The sequence below is a fragment of the Mytilus galloprovincialis genome, chromosome 9 (genome assembly GCF_965363235.1).
Source record: "Mytilus galloprovincialis chromosome 9, xbMytGall1.hap1.1, whole genome shotgun sequence".
NCBI lineage: Eukaryota > Metazoa > Mollusca > Bivalvia > Mytilida > Mytilidae > Mytilus > Mytilus galloprovincialis.
The window spans coordinates 36,019,706-36,039,877 of NC_134846.1; the positions used below are offsets into that span (position 1 = coordinate 36,019,706).

Sequence of the window (20,172 nt, forward strand, 5' to 3'; positions counted from 1 at the left end):
AACAGTAATTTGTTACATTATTCAACATGAAATAGCTTTAAAAACTACTTTTCCCTCAACATCATTTCATTTGCTTTACCACTTCTTTAAAGTTCATCACTTAGATATTATCCATGTGAAGATTGATTATTGAGGATGAAATTTTTATTCTAGATAAAATAGATAATTCTCTGCTGATGTTTTTAGGCTCCCCTTTTGGCAACTTAAAGTACAAGTAAAATAGTATCTCGATCAAAGTCAACAGATGCAACTGATATGTTTTCTATAATCCTTTTCAAAATGACATGCAGTAATTTTAAAGTTACTTCCTGAATCAGCAAATGTGAATGGTACAGAACAAACTGAAATCTATTTTTAGAACAAAATGACACATCACATTTGTAGCATTGTTGTGAAGAACACACTGAGTTTCCCAAATAAGTTTTGACTTTCATAGATTTACAACAGATACATTGTTATTTGTCAGACGTGTGAATAGTTGTGGGGACGTAATGTTCTAAAGTCTGCACATCCCTGCTGTACTAGATTGGCTTTGGCATAAGTTCAGTCTGAAACAGACAAAAATAATACATTTGAAGAAATTTGATTATTTTCCACTACAAACTATTTACAAGCATATTTATTAATTGTACAATCTCAAAATCTATAAACTTAATTTCAGATTCTCCACCTTGAATCACAATCACTGTGCAAGTGTACTTGACTTGAATATAGGCATATACGTTTTAGCAATTGTTTGATGAACTTGTCAGTACATTATTTTACCTGTATGTTACCATGCTCAGTTTAGCGATAGTGTGATGAACTCATCAGCATTATTTTAACTGTATGTTACCATGCACAATTTAACAACTGTTTGATGAACTGAGCTGAATAACTGAAAATAAAATTGAGAATGGAAATGGGGAAGGTTTCAAAGAAACAACAGCCAAACCAAGGACCACCAATGGTTCTACAACACAGCAAAAAAAAAACATGACTAAAATTCAGTTGGCTTGTTTAATTTTTATAACATATTGAAAACATATTTACTTTGACCCTTTGACAAAAAAATGAAAATTTCCAAAACCTTGAACCACACACTTTATCAGAAAACAATTTATTGGATATTTAGCAGTTTAAAAAACACTGTCTTATTTTGATTACTGAGAAGTTTTCTATTTCATGAACATTCAGCTTATTTATACAGAGTTATCTCCCTGTAGTGTTAGGTACTATTTAATTCTGTTTAAAAGTGTTACAACATGTTTAACTAACCTAATTTACTTGCTTGTCTCTAATCTTCCATGTCTGTTAACTTGGTCAAAAGTATCTTATTCTTCGTCATCAAAATCATCATCTGTTTCAGTATCTATACATAGTTATAATGTAAAAAATAATTATGTTTTTTATTCTTTAATAAGAAGTAATTTCTAAGTCAGAATCTCACAAAACTTGCATGTATGAATATAAGAGAAGACAGTTGTGACAGTAGCAATTTTTTCTTCTTCCATTTTTGGGTTGTTTTTTTTTTTCCTTTTATAAATATCATTTCAGACAAATGCAGAGCGTCACATCTAAATCACAACAACAATTTCAAATATCATAAATATTAAATGCACACATTTATTTCTGAATTTAGAGTAACTTCCAATAAGTATCTTCCTTCCCTCTTCAATATGTTGAAGTTTTTTTGTTGTTGTTTTTTTCTTTCACCTCACTTCAATATAAGAACATCCTTGGAAGCATTTCTCTTTTCTTTTATGACTTTTTCATACTTTTAAGATTTTAGCCATTTTAAGTTTATTGCCATTCTTAGTTGCTAGTTGTCTGACTATGTGGTATGGACTTTCCTCATTGTTGAAGGCTGTAAGGTATTTACATATCGCTGTTAATTTCTGTGTCATTTGGTCTCTTGTGGAGTGTTGTCTCATTGGTCAATCATACCACATCTTCTTATATCTATTGACATATTTTTTTTAAATTTTACCTCAATATACAAAGTTTAGTCTTTTCCCTCAGCTGGAACCAGAGGTTTGCATATGTAAATCTAGTTCTTGTTCAAATTCCTGGAATTCAGTTATTGTAGCGTGTTCGTCATGAATAATTTCCGATGGCAGCATGAACATCTTTCAGAATTTGACCTTATACAATGCTTTTAAAGATCCACTCCTTTGTTACACATTTGACTGAAAAAAGCTGAAAGGGATAGTCTATTTATTTTGAATACACCTTATCGCTAATCCCGGCTGATCTGGCCACTTGAACTTTTGACGCATACAACAATCACATTTTCATTGTGGCGTCAGACATTTTGTTTTATGACGTTAAAATTTTACGGGAACCTGTGTGATATCCAGCAATGGCGGACAAATAGCGATAAGGTGTATACTGTAAAATCAGAAATAATTGCATGCATCTATTATTGATATTGAAGAAATGAAAACAATGGCAGATTTATTGTTGCTATTTCAGGAAACTCTGCATTCATATTATACTTACCGGTATGTATCAAATATCCGAAAGATATTTCTTATTATTGTAATTCTCATTCAGTCGCAATATTTGAAATAATAAAAACATTTATAATAACTATAATTATATAGTAACTTACAGTAACTATTTATATTGTTGGTGTTCGTGTTGCTTAGTCTTTAGTTTTCTATGTTGTGTTTTGTGTACTATTGTTTGTCTGGTTGTCTTTTCTTTTTTAACCTGGTGTTGTCAGTTTATTTTTTATCTATGAGGTTGAATGTCCCTGTCAGATATCTTTCGCCCCTCTTTTAATCATGTTCCATTTCTACCTTAAGAATAAAATTGAGAATGGAAATGGGGAATGTGTCAAAGAGACAACAACCCGACCAAATAAAAAACAACAGCAGAGGGTCACCAACAGGTCTTCAATGTAGCGAGAAATTCCCGCACCCGGAGGCGTCCTTCAGCTGGCCCTAAACAAATATATACTAGTCCAGTGATAATGAACGCCATACTAATTTCCAAATTGTACACAAGAAACTAAAATTAAAATAATACAAGACTAACAAAGGCCAGAGGCTCCTGACTTGGGACTGGCGCAAAAATGCGGCGGGGTTAAACATGTTTGTGAGATCTCAACCCTCCCCCTATACCTCTAACCAATGTAGAAAAGTAAACGCATAACAATACGCACATTAAAATTCAGTTCAAGAGAAGTCCGAGTCTGATGTCAGAAGATGTAACCAAAGAAAATAAACAAATTGACAATAATACATAAATAACAACAGACTACTAGCAGTTAACTGACATGCCAGCTCCAGACTTCAATTAAACTGACTGAAAGATTATGATTTCATCATATGAACATCAGGCACAATCCTTCCAGTTAGGGGTTTAGTATCATACCATCATAACATATATGAGAAGAACATAACCCGTGTCATGCCAACAACTGTTTTTAGAATAAATGTGTTTAGTTCCGATGCAAAGACCTTATCAGTGACTCAATATTAACGCCAAAATATGCAATCTTTAATGACTTGACAACAGTATCGTAATTATATCCCTTCTTAATAAGTCTATTCAAAGGTTTTGTAAGTTTCTGAGGTGAATACTGACACCTTTGTGCTTTATAAAGAATATTTCCATAAAAAATTGGATGTGAAATACCTGAACGTATTAGAAGTCTGCATGTAGAGCTATATTTACGAATGATGTCTTTATACCGATGATAAAATTTAGTAAATGTTTTGACTAGTTTATGATATCGAAAACCCTGGTGTAATAATTTTTCAGTAATACATAAATTTCTCTCGTTAAAATCTAAAACATTGTTACATACACGAGCGAATCGTACAAGTTGAGATACATAAACACCGTAAGATGGTGACAAGGGAACGTCACCATCTAAAAACGGATAATTAACGATAGGAAATGAAAAATCATCCCTTTTATCATAAATTTTAGTATTCAGCTTTCCATTAGTGATATAGATATCAAGATCGAGAAAAGGGCAGTGGTCATTGTTAGTATTAGCTTTATTTAAAGTAAGTTCAACAGGATAAATTTCATTAATATACATACTGAAGTCATCATTATTGAGAGCCAAAATATCATCCAAGTATCTAAAAGTATTATTAAATTTGTTTATCAGATGTTGTTTCGATGGGTCTTTGCTTATTTTTGTCATAAATTGTAACTCATAACAATACAAAAATACGAAATACCAAAATAGGTCCGCAATAAGTGGTGCACAGTTAGTCCCCATTGGAATTCCGATAATCTGACGATATACGGAATCCCCAAAGCGAACAAAAATGTTATCTAGTAAAAATTCAAGGGCATATATAGTATCAAAGCACGTCCAATTAACATAGTTTTTTTGTTTATTGCTACTAAAAAATGACCTAAAAGAGTTTGAACATATATATTCACATTCTGATTTTTTGAATGCCCATTTAATTAGGTGTGTGAATTTTTTCTTAATGAGAATGTGAGGCAATGTGGTATACAGGGTAGAAAAATCAAAACTTTGAACAGATTCAAAATCACCAATAAAAGCATGTAATTTATCAAGTACTTCCAACGAGTTCTTGACACTCCAAAGGTAATTTATTCCACTATTTTCGAAGGCCTTATTTGAACAATTTATTATCAGGTTTTTAATTGTACCAAGTGTGCTGGTAAGAAGAATAGACAATTTAGTAGTTGAACAATGGCTTGAAGACGAAATAAATCTATATTTGTAAGGGGTTTTGTGTAGCTTCGGAAGCCAATACATAGTTGGGACTTTCATTGTATTTGGCTCTGCTTGTAAAGCGGTGGCTAAAAGTTTATGTTTGTTACAGATTTCGTTTTCTGAAAATGGAGTCAGTTGGAATGTTGGTGAATTGGTGATTTCCTTTTTCAGAACCTTAATGTAAAATTTACGTCAAACAATAATAATATTATTAGCAGCTTTATCGGCCGGGACAAAAACAAATTCCTTGGCTAGTTCTTTTAGTTTATGTTTGATACGAGAAATAGGTTTATTGTGGTTATTGTTAATAGTAAAATGTTCTTTAAAATGTTGAATACGTATATCAACTATCTTCATTACTGAATTAAAAAAAGAGTCCAAAGATTTTTTGTCAGCTTTTTCCCGTTTTATCCATTTCATACAGTAAGTATGGAGTGAGTCGTGGATGATATTACGACACTCATTCCAATTAATAATTGACAGGGGACGATATTTAGGTCCTTTACTGAGGAATGATTTTAACTCTCGGTCTTGAACGATGTTAAGATCTCCTGTTATAACATGGGAAATGGGTCCATAAATATATTCGGAATTACTGCAATTACATGAAGTAGGTGTATTTTCACTGATATTAACATCTTTACACAATTGACTATAATTAAACACAAATTTCCGGGTAGATTTCTTGTAAATATAACAAATAAGAGGTAGCTCAGTATTGTCAAAATATCCAGGAATTTGTTCTTTAACAGAATGGTCGTTAAATATACCGGCAATATTTACAAAATCAAAGCCTTTATTGACATACTTAATTTTAATAAAATGTTTTTTACGATCTTCAGGGCAATCAATTTTGGGAAATAATTTAGAATAACAATATGCCATAATAATTTGAACAATTTCATACTTAGGACTGCTATATGAAATTGTGTTGCAATCCTCCAAAATTTTATTTAACTTATTAACCGGTAACGAACAGAGTTTTGTTAACAGATAATGTCTGCCGTTGTTTTTTGAAATAGAAATTAGGTCCGAAATATTGGTATGATTGGCCCAAAATTTTCTTTGATTGCGATTTGTTCTACGACCGTGAAGTAGGCAATCCTCTAGTCCTTAAACAGATTATCCTATAATATTGAACAAGAAAATATGTGCATAGGAGACCATAATGTCCCTTACAATATCATATCCTTGTTCAGTGAATTCTGAAATCTGGGTCAAACTGTAATATGGCATATTTTCTTGAAATTTTAAATCAAAAAGAACATGTATACTCAGTTTACATTACATCTACATTAATTTGATAAATATTTATTTCAGTTGATCTATTTTAATCTGATGAAGAACTAATTCAATAGGTAATCAAATGTTTGCAAACGGAGGATCATTTTGTCAAGACTTCAACTTTTAAAAGTAAAAAAAGCGAGACATAGAAATCCTACATTCCGTTGTCTTCAGCGGCGTCCACAAATATTTACTCTGTGGTCAAAGTTTTTTAAACTATCCTGGATGTGTACCAAACTTGGGCAGAAGCTTGTTTATGATTACAAATTCTTTGTTTCCCTATTTTACTTACTTTTTCTGCCATGAACAATACATTCACTCTGAGGTTAAAGTTTTTAAAATTCTGATTAATTTCTTATGCTATCCTGGATTTGTACCAAACTTGGACAGAAGCTTGTTTATGATCAAAAGCTATAATCTAGAAGGAAATTTAAAATTTTGTACCTGTTTATCCTTATTTTACTTATAAATGGACTTAGTTTTTCTTCCAGTTAGCATTACATACTGTCTGCAGTTATAGTTTTTAAAACATTTATAAGATTCATAAACTATACTGGATTTTTACCAAACTTGAACGGAAGCTTCTTACAATCAAAAGATAATGTATCAAGAGGAATACTTTTATATTATTTTTTTTCCTCATTTTTGTTGAGCCTGCGATTAACAACAAAAGTAGGCAAGACAGTGGGTTCCGCAGAACCCTTACAAATTTTTGAAATAATCAAGTGCAAAACAAATTTTAACAGCTATTTAAGTTTTTTTATAAAGCAGCCCAAACTCAAAAATTAAATTAAATGCATGTCTATCATATGTGTTTCTATTCGCGTGAAATATATCTATGAAAACTAGAATTAAAAGGTGACAAATAATGTTACATTTTTTTTAAAGCTGAATAGTAACACCTGGTGTGAAGTTTATTTTCAAAGGCTCTAGCATCTGTTGTATATGTTCATTTTCTTAAACTGATATTAAACAAAAACCTGCAGGCTATGAACTGTTTATCATAACAAAATAATAGATAAACTGATACTACTAGTACTGTCTAAAACACAACCAAAACATATTGATGTAAAAGAAGGATGTTATAATTTTATTTTTGAAATTTTGAGAATTTACAAGGCAGCCTTTAACCCTTTACAAAGACTGTCCCATATCACTTTCAGAGGACATTGTATTCCAAACATCAGAGGCAGATTTTGGTATTGGGAGGAAGGGCGGTCCAAGGCTCCTCTTTTAGGAGAACATTTTGGTTGCATTTATAGGAAATCACTGAAGTAATATGGGAGCTGGCCCCCTTTTTTTCAGTCAGTCCCCTCTCCTCCTTTTTGAAAATCATAGATCCGCCACTGAACATTATTTTATTTTTATTAGTTTTCACATAATTTTTTTTATCTCGAACTGTTTTCAGGTTTATTTCTTCTGCTTTATGATAAAACTAATACATCTGTTAACTAGTTTTCTATCAGTTAGTCTTCTTACCTGGTGACAAGTTTATATTCAAATGCTCTGAAATCTGTTGTCCATGTTCATCTGTGTCCATTGGAGTTTCTTCTTTTTCTTGAACGACAAAAAAAGCCACAAACACACATGAAAGACATGAAACTTGTCTGTTCACAGAAAATAAGTCTTTAGAGCACAAATATTACATTTTTTATTTCATTGTTCTATAATTGATGTAGAAATCACAATTTCTTATGTTGATAATTACCGTAATCAGCCGCCTATCATAATAACAAATAATAGATATACTACTACTAAATGCAATCAAAATATCTTATTTATGAATTTTTGAGAATTATTAACAAAATTAGAAGTAAACATTTAAAAGTTTACATTGCATTGTGACATATTTTCTCTATCCTCAATCCTAATGGACGGCTCCCAACAGATTTCCTTTTTAAACTATTCATTATATAAATGACCTTTGTCTTCTTTTCTGCTGTGTTGTAGTATCGTGCATGAACTAAATAAAATACAGGAAGGAATTCTTCAATGTGTGTGTATAAATTTTGTGTACATTTGCTCGAGGTTTCAATCAAGTTATATGCACCTACAGAGAGAGAACATTAGTTTTAAAGTGGAACAATGAGATACCACAATATTCTAAAAAGTCATATTTACATTAAAAAATAACCTAATTTATGAAAATTTTTATTAATATAAAACTGGTTTAATTCCATTAGAATTATTAAAGATATTACCTCTTAAATACAATGTTTTATTTCTGTATGTATATAGAATTTATTTTTTTATTAGATTATGTTCCATTTTAAATTGTGTAATCATTTTCTTTCATAAAAATATTTTGATGAATAAAAGTAAATTTCAGCACTAGAATTTCAAAACAGGCAAAAATAGGGGGGGGGGGGGGGGGGGGGGGGGGTAACTCTATCTGATTTTATTATGAAAAATCTGCTGTTTTTGTTGGGTTTTTTTTGTGTAGTTTTTAATAGAAACTATGTTTTATATAATTAAGCCAAATTTAATTTGGACTCTAAAGAAGCTTCATTTGATAGTCACACACTTTTTATCAAATGCTTAAAGTGCTGGTGAAAATGTTCTGTCATTTCACACAAAAATATGATGAGTTCTGTGAATTAGTTAGGTAGCGCTAAACATGAAAAAAAACCACCAGAAAATAAATTGGTTTATGAAATCAAGTATTGTACGTATACCCCTGACGTGTATGATACTTTTTTTATTTATATATGACAATAGTATATTTTTACTAGTACCTGTTGATACTGTTATATTCAATGTTGGTTCTAGATTCTGTTTGACATCTTTTTCAGTCCCAGCTGAAGGTTTCTGTTTAACTTTAACAACTGCAATTATAAGATGACATTAGATTAAACAATTTACCATGCTTACCAGTATATAGAAATAAGATGATGTGGTATGAGTGCCAATGAGACAACTCTCTATTAGTGTTTTAAAGTTTTGGTAGAATTATTTGTATTCAATATCCCGTTCCTTTAACTTATCTCACATTTTTTCTTTTTTTTCTAATTCATAGTTCCAATAGTAAATGCATACAAAAATTTCTGAATGAACAGTATTTCTTTTTCTTAATACCAACCATGCAAGACCCTCATGCATAGGTAGTCAATAGATATAAAACAAGATTATGTCAACAGTACACAGATGCCACACCCGCACTATCATTTTTTATGTTAAGTGGACCATGAAATTGGGGTAAAAATCTAATTTTGCATTAAAATTAGACAGATCATATCATAGAGAAAATGTGTACTAAGTTTGAAGTTGATTGGACTTCAACTTCATCAAAAACTACCTTGACCAAAAACTTCAACCTGAAACGGGACGAACAGACAGACGGACGGATGAACGGACTAGAAAACATAATGCCCCTCTACTATCATTGGTGGGGCATTATATCGTAGGTGGAGCATAAAAAATGTGGTATGAGTGCCAAATTAATGAGACAACTCATCATCCAAGTCACAAGTGTAAAAGTAAACCGTTACGGGTCAAAATACGGTCATTTAAAAAAAAAATTGTCATCTTTGTTTTTCTTACCATAAATATCCTGCATTGATTGCTTCTGTTTGTTATCTGACAGCTGAGGGCTTGTTTCACTACCATACAAAATCAGCTTGTTGTTCACTACTTTCAAATCAATTAACTGTAGCAACTGTTTCTTTACCAAACTGCTGCATTGTTCTGAAGATTCTTTTGGAACCACAGTGCTACTGTTTCCTTTTTCTTGGCAGCCTTTACAAAATGAATATTTTTTCACAGGTAAAGCTCTGTCAGTGTTTTTTATGGTGTCTGAATAGCAGATATCCTTAACTGATGGGCAAATATCATTATCCAATTGGCAAATATGATCATCGGATGGGCAAATATCATTATCGGATGGGCAAATAATATCAACAGTTGGGCAAATATCATCATCTGATGGACAAGATCCTGTTTCAGACGAATTAAATAATCTTGAACAAGTATTAAATGGTTCTGAGTCTTTATTTTCATATGAAATATTTTCAAATTTCATTGAGTTTTTCTCAATTGGTACAGATTCTTCTTTGATCTTGCTTTGTATTAACAAATGTTCCTCACTAAATGAACAAGATTTTGTATGTGGTATGGATTGACCTTTATTATCATTATATAACTGGCAATAATCTGTGCCCTCAACATTTTCAATTACAACTTCTGGCTGAGAAGTTTCAGTCTGGAGATATTCTTTATCCAGTGGCTCAACTTTAATCTCAGTCTTGTGAGATTGGGTAGAATCTTTTTCTATAATGTTTGTGAAAGCTTTCACACAACAATCTCCAATGGAAATAAGATGAGCTGAAACCACTTTTTTTAATTGTTTTTGAGTAGAATCCACTGTTTTTAATTGTTTTCGAGAAGAAACCACTGTTTGCATCTGATTTTCTGCAGACACAGAGACATTTTCAGCATCTACTTGACTAGAAGTACAATGGACAGAATCAGAAAATGAATTGTCAAGTAATTCTTCACCAGACTTTTTAAAACATTTTTTTAATGCCTCTTTCCTTCTTTTATTTCTTGTTTGAAGTATTTCATTTAACTTCCAATCATGCTCTATAATCTTTCGTTTCAGTCTTTTAACTTTATTATCATCACTTGCAAAAGGGTGTACACCAATATCATCTAATCGGTTTTCTTCAGCTGCAGCAAGATTTCCAGTGATTTGCTGTTTTGTAGATGGACTTTTAATTTTTTTCTGACCTGAGGTTGAATTAACAGTAGTACCGGTAATACTTAAATTATCAGAAACAAGGACAGGATAAGGAGCAAAGTTTGATGCTGTGTTCAAAGATTCATTTCTCCAATTTGAAATGTGTCCATCTCTTTTGTTCTGTGCTGCAGATACATGAGGGAATAATGCCAATGGAAATGGTGGAGATGTAGATGCTGTGCTTTCTATCCTTGCTGATTCTGAGCTCTCAAAGCTTGTTGATGCAGTATCCTGAACTAATACTTCTGATACTGGTGTTATAATTGGTACTTTGTCCCAAGACATAGTAGGTTTTGTAATATAACTATTTTTAGAGATTTTGTGAGCTGAACGTGTGTATTTGGAAGGAGGATACACTGTATATATAACTGGATTTGATTTATGAACTTTGGCACAAGATTTCACAGTAGATATTTTACCTGACTTCTTGGTTTTGGTAGAAATAATTGGATGATTCCCTTTTGGACCCTGCACTTTGGCACGAGATTGCACTGTAGATATTCTAGCAAAGTTTGCTGCTGTGTTAAAAGATTTATTTCTCCAAATTGAAATTTGTCCATCGCTTTTGTTCTGTGCTGCAGCTACATTAGGGAATAATGCCAATGGAAATGGTGGAGATGTAGATGCTGTGCTTTCTATCCTTGTTGATTCTGTGCTTTCCATCCTTGTTGATTCTGTGCTTTCTATCCTTGTTGATTCAGTGCTCTCAGATCTTGTTGATGCTGTGCTTTCAGACTTTATTGATGATGTGCTCTCAGAACTTGCTGATGTTATGCTTTCAGAACTCCTTGTAGGTACTGAGCTCTCAGACCTTGTTGATTCTGAGCTCTCAGACTTTGTTGATGCAGTATCCTGAACTAATTCTACCGATACTGGTGTACTAATTGATACTTTGTCCCAAGACATAGTAGGTTTTGTAGAATAACAATTTCTAGAGACTCTGAAGGCTGAACTTGTGTATTTGGTAGGAGGATACACTGTACATATAATTGGATCTGATTTCTGGACTTTGGCACGAGATTTCACTGTAGATATTTTACGATACTTCTTAGTTTTGATAGCAGTAATTTGATGTTTTGCTTTTGGACTCAATTTCTGCATTCTAGCATGAGATTGGACTGTAGATATTCTTTCAATCTTCTCTGTTTTACTAGGAGATTTTACTGTACATATATTTTGAGCTGTATTCTGATCTTTAGATGGTAATAGAAGATATTGAGTTGAGTTTTGAGCATCAAATTGAGTTAAATTCTGAGCACCAGATTGTGTTGAGTGTTGGGTATCAGATTGAGTTGAATTTTGAGCATTAGAATGAGTTGAACTCTGGGTTTCAGTAGATAAACTAGCTGTAGATATTTTTGAAGCTGAATTCTGGGATATTGTATGAGGATACACTGTACATACACTACAGATACTTGGAACTGAAGTCTGAATTAAAGTTGAATTCCTTTTGCGTACACCTAGAGCTAAATTTAGAAGTTTGGTAGATGGCCCCATTGTAGGTAGAACCGGTACTGTAAATACTCTTTTTCTTTTTTTTTCTGGAGTTGGAGTCCTGGTAAAAGGATACGGAGTTAGAGTCCTGGTCAAAGGATACGGAGTTGGATTCCTGTCAAAAGAATATGGAGTAAAATCTGATGCACTAGTCTTAGACTTCTTTAATATATTTACGTTACATTGAGTTTTATTTTGTGCTGACTGTTCAATTTTAGTTGCTTTTTCATAAGTTAAGGAAGTTAGAGTTGACAAAACTGTTCCAAAATCTGTATTCTGAATTGGAAAAGTCTGTGACTTAGATGGAGGTCTCTGCACATGTATCCTGGCTGCATCATTGGTTGTGGTGGTAGGTGTTGTAACAGCAGCAGCAACAACAGAATTGAACACTAACCCTGATACTTCAAAGTCAGAATATGAATCAGCATTTGCCCCTTTGTTTTCTCTTCTTAGTTCAGATTTTTCAATTTGATCAACTTCTGACACTTTTTCTTCATCAATATCACACATACAGTTATTTGCTATTGAATTATCTGCCTGAACAGTTGAGCCATGACTAAGTATGTTTGACTGTGACTGCCGGTTATCTCCATACACACATGTATCGCTGTTTGACGTAAATTTTCTATTTTCATCCATCAATGTTTCTGTTTTTCTAACAATATTCTCCATTTTGTTTTTCTTGATATCAATTACAATAAATGTAAACTTTTCCTGTGCGAAAGAAAATGAGTATAAAAGTTAAAACTTTGAATATCCAATCTAAAGGTTTTAGGAGTCTAAAAAACAAGCATGTCTATCCTTCCCTCAAAATATTTTCTTCGTGTTATAAAATTAAGTAGTATGAATTCAGTACATGCACTTAATTATACAGAATCATTCATGATTTAAAATCAACTTTAGTTAAACTGATCAAAGGTACTTTTACCCTTCTATGTACTATGCTACTGATAAGTTGCCTGAATTTTTATAGGAATTTTCATAAAGATATTCATGGAATATACATATTGAAAAGTATACTAGTATTCATACCACCTACAACATGTACAAGTTTTGGGTAAAGTACCAGTCTACTCTACATGAAAGATATCAAGACCCTTGCAAGATTATAAATGACTTGAACATGTTGAATATCATGAATATTATAATTACATTTGTATTCTAACATACATAGTACACACATAACTGAGCTATAAGGTGACAAAGTTATAAAATTACTTGAGTTAGTTTTTTCGTTTGAATTGTAATACATTTGTCATTTTGAGGCCTTTTATAGCTGACTATGCAGTAAGGGCTTTAAATTTGATCATCGTTGAAGGCTGTATGGTGACCTTTAGTTGTTAATTTCTGTGTCATTTGGTCTCTTGTGGAGAGTTGTCTCATTGGCAATCATACCACATCTTCTTTTTTATATTTGAATTTATATGGTGACCAAATATTATAAATGACTTAAATTTTATACAACATAACATGTACCTGTAACTGAATATATGACTTGAATTTCATATTTTAGCAAAGTTTGGTTAAATAGAAAGTAGGGGTTGTGCAGATCCAAATAGTGACCACAGGTGACAACTCATCACTATCACATGACTATCAAGCTGAAGACCAAATTTAAACCTGTTCTGTTCAGTTGTATATACTTGGGAAAGTTGTGATGAAGTATTTTAAGTTAATTAAATACAAAAAAAATTAAGTAAAGGCATACAGCATGTACAGGAAGATGGGGTCTGACAGATCCAAAAAGTGCTCAAATTTTACAAATCATCACTGAGAAAGCTAATGACCAAATATCAAGTCTGTTTGGAAGTACATGTACCTGAGAAAAGTGTAACCATAACATTTGTTGAAGGAACAGATGGACAGATGGAGGAACAGCAATAGGAAAAGATGGAAGGATGATGTTCTATGCCCAAACTTTAAGAGTGGGGTATAGAATTATATTAAAAAATAAATATGAAATAGTATCTGAAATAAATGGAGAATGTGTCCATCAAACACCAATGATGCCCCTGCTTGCATATAACATTATAAAAAACCTAACTTCAGAAAGGTAAAAGCAATACCACCCAAATTCAATCTTTATCTAAGTTTTGTGCATAAATTTCATACATTTGATAGAGGCAAACTTAAGTTAAAGATTACAATGTATATGGAAACGACAAATTTAGCATTTTTTCCATTTTTAAAGGGGCATAACTCTAAAACAGTTGGAGTGATGCCATCCAAATTCATTCCTGTCAGATCTGTCTTTTGTGATAATAAGCATTGTGCTTAACTTTCATAAAATTTGGCTGAGCCAAACTCAAGTTAGAGAACAGTAAACAACTTTAGGAAGGACAGGCATACTCATGAATGAACAACATACAGATGGACAAGGGTAAAACTTAATGCCACCCTCAGCTATGGAAGGGGAATAAAATCATTTGTTTGTTTGTTCATCCCTTACTTTATTCCTTTGTTTCTTCATGTGTGCATTAAAGAGTGAGTTGGGTGGGTGGGTGGGTGGTTGCCCAGGGTGAGTGAGTGAGTGAGTGCTGGCATGATTATGTTTGTCTGAGATTCATATAAGCTGATGGTGCTTTTTTGTCAAACAGTTCTATTTACACACTTTCAAAAGCATTTTAAACATTTTTTTTAATGTAGAATGTTGGTTCTTGCATGACTTTGTTCATGTGTGTTCCTATGACATAGTGTATGAAGCTTTGTTTAATCACTGTTTTGAGTTTGTCTGTTTCACTTATTTACAATTACATACGTATATTACGATTACAATTTAATTTCAAGTTAAGTTTGCTATGTCTATGTTCACCTGCTCACTTAAAATACTGTTGATTAATACTTTGGCTTATTAAAAATGCTTAAAATATCTTTTTTCACATTGACTTTTTGTAGAGCCTAGAGGTCCACCCACAGCTGTCCGCTGTCCAGTAAAACTTTCGCAATATTTTTTAACAGGCACACATGTATGAGGGGGAGATAAACAAGCACCTGTTATCCGTCTTCGTTTTTTCTTCTTTTCTGTAACAATCTCCTATTAATGAGGAGCACACCAATAAGGATTGTATAGAGGTTGATTTTTTCAAGGGCTATTTATGTCGTACATCTGAGAAGTGGCTACAATTTTATGAAAGAATTTTTTTTTTTTCAAAACCGTTATACAAGGCGAAGCAGCTCTTTAATCTACTATAATCCAGAGTTATGTCTCAGTCTTACTAAATTGAAGACACTGCAATAGCAGGGGCGTAGCTACCTAAGGCTCGACTAGGCACGTGCCTATACATAAATTTGCCGATAATACCCCTTTTGGAAAAAAAAAAATAAACATTTTAATTCTAATGCGTATTATTGTCGAATTAGGGAACTTGAATCCAGAAATAGCAGACAAAATTTACAACTCTTACCGTTCGGAATAGGTGAAAAAACAGAATTTGAAGATGATCGAGATAGCACGATGGAAAGCCCGTTGGCGTATTGAAGACAATAGACCAGATAGACGTAACAAACGCCGATTTGTACCCTTCAGTGTATAGGATTATTTGGATTTTATTGACAATGCCAGTTTCATCGGCAGCTAGTAAAAGATCCTTCAGCGCGATGAGACGCGTCAAATCCTACCTGTCTGAGATCGACAATGGGAGACGAGCGACTTTCAAATCTATCTTTTCTTCATATCCACCGATTCCTCAATGTTGATGTTGATGCGAGTATAACTGATTTTATCGGCAGAAAAAACCGTCGACTTGACTTTGAGTAAATGTATCATTGTCTTTGTGTATGAAACTGGATCTGAAAGTTATTCATAAAAGTTCAGAAATATTAAATTTGTTTAACCAATTTTTGCCCAAATTTGAGTTAAAAGATTCGTTCAAAAACGTTGAAAATCTTTTCCTATGACCCTCTGTGGGCCTTAATCTAAAACTAGTCTGATCTACACTGGGCATATTGTAAATATTTTTTTTTCTTCAGATTTTTGTTTGTACTACGTTAATTCAGGTGTTAATGTAATATTATTCATAATTCTTCGAACTTTTCTTCATGAATATTATCATGATAAAAACTAGTAAATATGATATTTTTGTACACAAAATTATGCAACTAAAATGCTGAAAAACGTTTTCCGTCGGGGGGCGAATCGCCCCTCTGAACCCCCTACCATGGCTCCGCCCTGGACCTGCGGGGGCCTTGAGCGGCCCCAGACCCCTGCCGATTTGTGCCTACAGTTGATCTGAAGCCTAGCTACGCCCCTGAATAATATAGATCTCTTATTTCGTTATACTATAATATGCATCATACATATATCCATATTTTAATTAGATTGTATCTGGGACAGTATATCTAGTTGATATATATGTTCCTGAAATAAGAGATCTATATATAAAAAAGAAGATGTGGTATTCTTGCCAATGAGACAACTATCCACAAAAGACCAAAATGACACAGACATTAACAACTATAGATGGTTTGATTTCATATTATAGGTTAAAAAAAAAGTTAAAATCGTTGTTACTTGTATCAGGAACATAGGCCCTATATATTGATATACTTTTCCCAGCTTGTATACGAATGATTTTTGTGGATAAAATCAATAAAGCTTAACGAGAAAAAAAATGAACTAAATTGGCTGATAACAGCGAATTGTTGCTTCACTACTTCACCTTCATTAATGATTAAACAAAAAAAAATCATAGTTAACGTTTATGCCCCATCTATATTGAACATTATTGAAGTAAAATCAACTTGAAACTTAGTAAACATGGTGTATCTTCAGTGCTGATGTTGATGGATGACAAGAATATAAATTGCAGCCGATTGCATCACAAATGGAAGTTTTTAACGATCGACCTTGACTGGCTATACAGCCCTTGCACGGTCGGCTTCGATTGCATTGAGTGTGAAGGTAAAGGCAACATCTTTTGGTTAGCTTGCTTGCTAGCTGAACCATGAAGTACAACAAATGGAATTAGTTTTAACGACCTTGACTGGCTAAACAGCCCTTGCACGGTCGGTACCATGAAGTCATTATAAGGTCAGTTACTACCTTCCATTCGAAGTAGCTTAGTCCTACAAACAGATAGATTGGTTATCTGTCGGACTAGTCTACTTATAAAGGAAGATAGTTAAAACGTTAAAACCTAATAATGACTTACCGGTTCAGCTAGCAAGCAAGCTATAAGCAAATGTGTTACCTTTACATGACGCTAGCTCAATGCAATCGGCTGTAATAATGTCATCACGTCCTAGTATCACCTCTCTTCCTTCATCTTGTCCAAGTTGATCATTCACTGTATCAGTCACAAAATTTGTATCATTTTTAGTTGTAGTGAATTTCCATGGTAAAGTAAATGCTTTTCCTCGTCATGCACTTTATCGTGTTTACCCGTATGGCTCTTAATTATTAATTCAAATGTTGGTTTTATCAAAATAGGTTTAGGAACAATTTATAAAGTAAACCATTATATAGGTCAAGTGTTATGTTTATCCTTTTAATACTGGTTAATGAAATAATTACAGTTTGTACTGGGTCTGTATCCGAGCAAGTAAAACACGGATCTATCACAAGGAACCGCCTTCCAAACGGAGCTTTGGCTCACACCAATAGTGAATGAGATAAACACCATCCGGCAAGTCATAATTATAAAAAGTAAACCATTACAGGTCAAAGTACGCCAAAACGGAGCTTTGGCTCACACCAATCAGCAATATATAGTGGACCCAAAGACTAGTGTAAAACAATTCAGACAGGAAATACAACGGTCTAATGTATATAAAACACTACAAATATGGTCAATCATGAACCACATCAACAAACGACAACCACTGAACTACGGGTTCCTGGCTCAGGACAGATGCACACAAATGCAGCGGGTTTAAAGGTTTAAACGATTTGCCATAATGCATTTGGTTAATTGCACAACACTATGGTATAAACTTTGATTGAAGATGAAAAAAATATATCAGCATTTCAACAGATAACTGTTAACAATGTATGACCGTAAATGAAAAGTGTTCAACTAAATGGAACAAATGAAGTTACATAACTGTGATAATGATGAACACAATTTAGAAAGACAGCAAATTCATATAAAAAAAAAGATGAATGCGTAGAACTGACACCTCCCTCTAATTAAAAGCTATTTTCCAAGAACAGACAAATGAAAGCCATCTTCTGCCAAAAGACCACAGAGAACAAAGAATTAAGGAATTACTCCCTCAAACTTAAAAACAAGGGAGAGTTTCATGACTGCTTTCAGTATTTTACAATAGAGGGAAACGAAGGTAAAAGCCATATCAGAACTCAGATCGGCGATCCATAAAATTTCTCAAATTTGATTGTTTTCAAACTATAAACCATACCAGAGACATATATACACATGTGTATATATGTCTCTGACCATACTTACCAATAACTTTTTTTAAACAACAACAAAACCTCCAGTTTGACTAATTTTACTATCCGCATAAACATGACTATACATACACTTATTGACAATCTCTTTGTTACTTATTTGAAGGTCACATTTGTCTATCAGTGATTGTTCGTAAGGGTTTTACCATTCATTAGTCAAAGACAAAGTTACCATGCCCCTTTTTTCTCAAAACTCCTGTCCTGTCCTTTTTTTCAAATTCAGCTGGATGAATTTATTTTAATAAGTGGGCTTCAATTGATCTCTGATTGTTAGTTGAATGCACAAGGAAAAAAATATTGTTTTCAGAAAAAAACATAAGAATGATAAAAAAAAATATCTTATGTTAATAAATGCAATATAAAGTACGTTGTTGTGCGCTCCAACATAAAAGTTTTTTGTATAATTAGTCACACTTTCAACAGTGCGGTTGGGACACATTCTGGCTAAACATTTTAAAATCATTTGTTGTAGCAATAATTAATTGTTAACTATTAAAGGTTATGTTTGTTAAATAAAAAAAATGTTTTTAACTTTCAACATTTTTTAACATGGTTAATGAAATAAGAAATAAAATCAGCATTTCAAAAATTTAATTCATCACATATTTTGTGATGCGCATTGATATTGTTATGAAAACATGGCCGATATATCGACAACGGTAAGACGGCTGAAAACTTAAATAAGAACAGGTGCTCGTTTATTTTCATCCATAAACATACATTTGATATATTTATATAGAGAAAGAGCCTGTTATGGAACGGGCAGAATAATGTTACTTCATTAGCATTTGCACTTAAAAAAATAACACGTGAAATTTTTGTATATTTTGCAAAATACCAATTTACGGTTACCTCCCATTAAAAACCAAGAAGTGGCCTAAATATAATATAGATACACAAACCAATCTAGTTTATGAGCATTGTAGTAAGATTAACATTATAAGATGACAGAATTTATTCACTTTTAAATTGACATTTCATGAAAAACTGCATGTCAAGTCTTATGATGTATATGAAGTCTTATGTATCCAGATGCAGAGCAGAGCAAAGACATTTTATGCACTGACTCCATAGTGCACATGCTGATTTTTTATTGGCTGCAAGGTGAATTTTTATACCCCATTCTGTCAAATGTTTTCCAAATTATGTCAAAACAACTTTTGGGCTTTACAACATATATATATAAGACAACACGGGTTGTTGTCTCTTTGACACATTCCCCATTTCCATTCTCAATTTTATTTATTTTTCAAACATTTTTTGTGTATTCAACGTCAGGTAGAAATCTATACACCTTATCGCTATTTGTCTGCCATTACTGGATATCACACAAGTTCCCGTAAAATTTTGACGTCACAAAACAAAACATCTGACGCCACAATGGAAAAGTGATTGTTGAATGCGTCAAAAGTTCTAGCCGCCGGGTCAGCCAGGATATTAAGGTGTATTATGTGTACTTAAGTTAAGGGCATAGGATACAGGAGGGGGGGATAGGAGGATAAAATTGAGAATGGAAATGGGGAATGTGTCAAAGAGACAACAAAATAAAAAACAACA

The 20,172-nt window shown here is 32.8% G+C and overlaps 2 protein-coding genes across 5 annotated transcripts in view; one reads left to right on the forward strand and one right to left on the reverse strand.

The window, feature by feature from the left end:
* On the reverse strand, positions 1 to 15,194 carry LOC143044913 (uncharacterized). 4 transcript variants are annotated; one of them, XM_076217157.1, is made up of 7 exons: positions 15,027 to 15,194; positions 9,518 to 12,920; positions 8,713 to 8,802; positions 7,457 to 7,534; positions 1,970 to 2,168; positions 1,258 to 1,351; positions 1 to 548 (listed from the first exon to the last, which is right to left on the reverse strand). In XM_076217157.1, the coding sequence occupies exons 2-5, from the start codon at positions 12,876 to 12,878 to the stop codon at positions 2,125 to 2,127; spliced, it is 3,573 nt and encodes a 1,190-aa protein (XP_076073272.1). In that variant the 5' UTR covers positions 12,879 to 12,920; positions 15,027 to 15,194; the 3' UTR covers positions 1 to 548; positions 1,258 to 1,351; positions 1,970 to 2,124. The 4 variants fall into 4 exon arrangements, with proteins under 4 accessions (XP_076073272.1, XP_076073273.1, XP_076073271.1 ...); XM_076217158.1 differs by having other exon boundaries at positions 1,271 to 1,351; positions 15,019 to 15,189; XM_076217156.1 differs by having other exon boundaries at positions 15,019 to 15,189.
* Positions 15,195 to 19,255: 4,061 nt separating this feature from the next.
* Positions 19,256 to 20,172, forward strand: part of LOC143044915 (uncharacterized) — an 81,759-nt gene continuing 80,842 nt past the window's right edge. Inside the window, exon 1 of the mRNA XM_076217166.1 lies at positions 19,256 to 19,305. The gene's annotated coding sequence lies outside the window, so the exon portion shown is untranslated. The remainder of the gene's footprint in view (positions 19,306 to 20,172) is intronic.

Coding starts and splice junctions, on each gene's coding strand:
- LOC143044913 (XM_076217157.1), bottom strand. CDS start 12,878: ATGGAGAATATTGTTAGAAAAACAGAAACATTGATGGATGAAAATAGA. Junction 7,535..8,712: donor GAATATAACAGTATCAACAG/GTACTAGTAAAA, acceptor TTGTCGTTCAAG/AAAAAGAAGAAACTCCAATG. Junction 2,169..7,456: donor GAATATAAACTTGTCACCAG/GTAAGAAGACTA, acceptor AGCTTTTTTCAG/TCAAATGTGTAACAAAGGAG.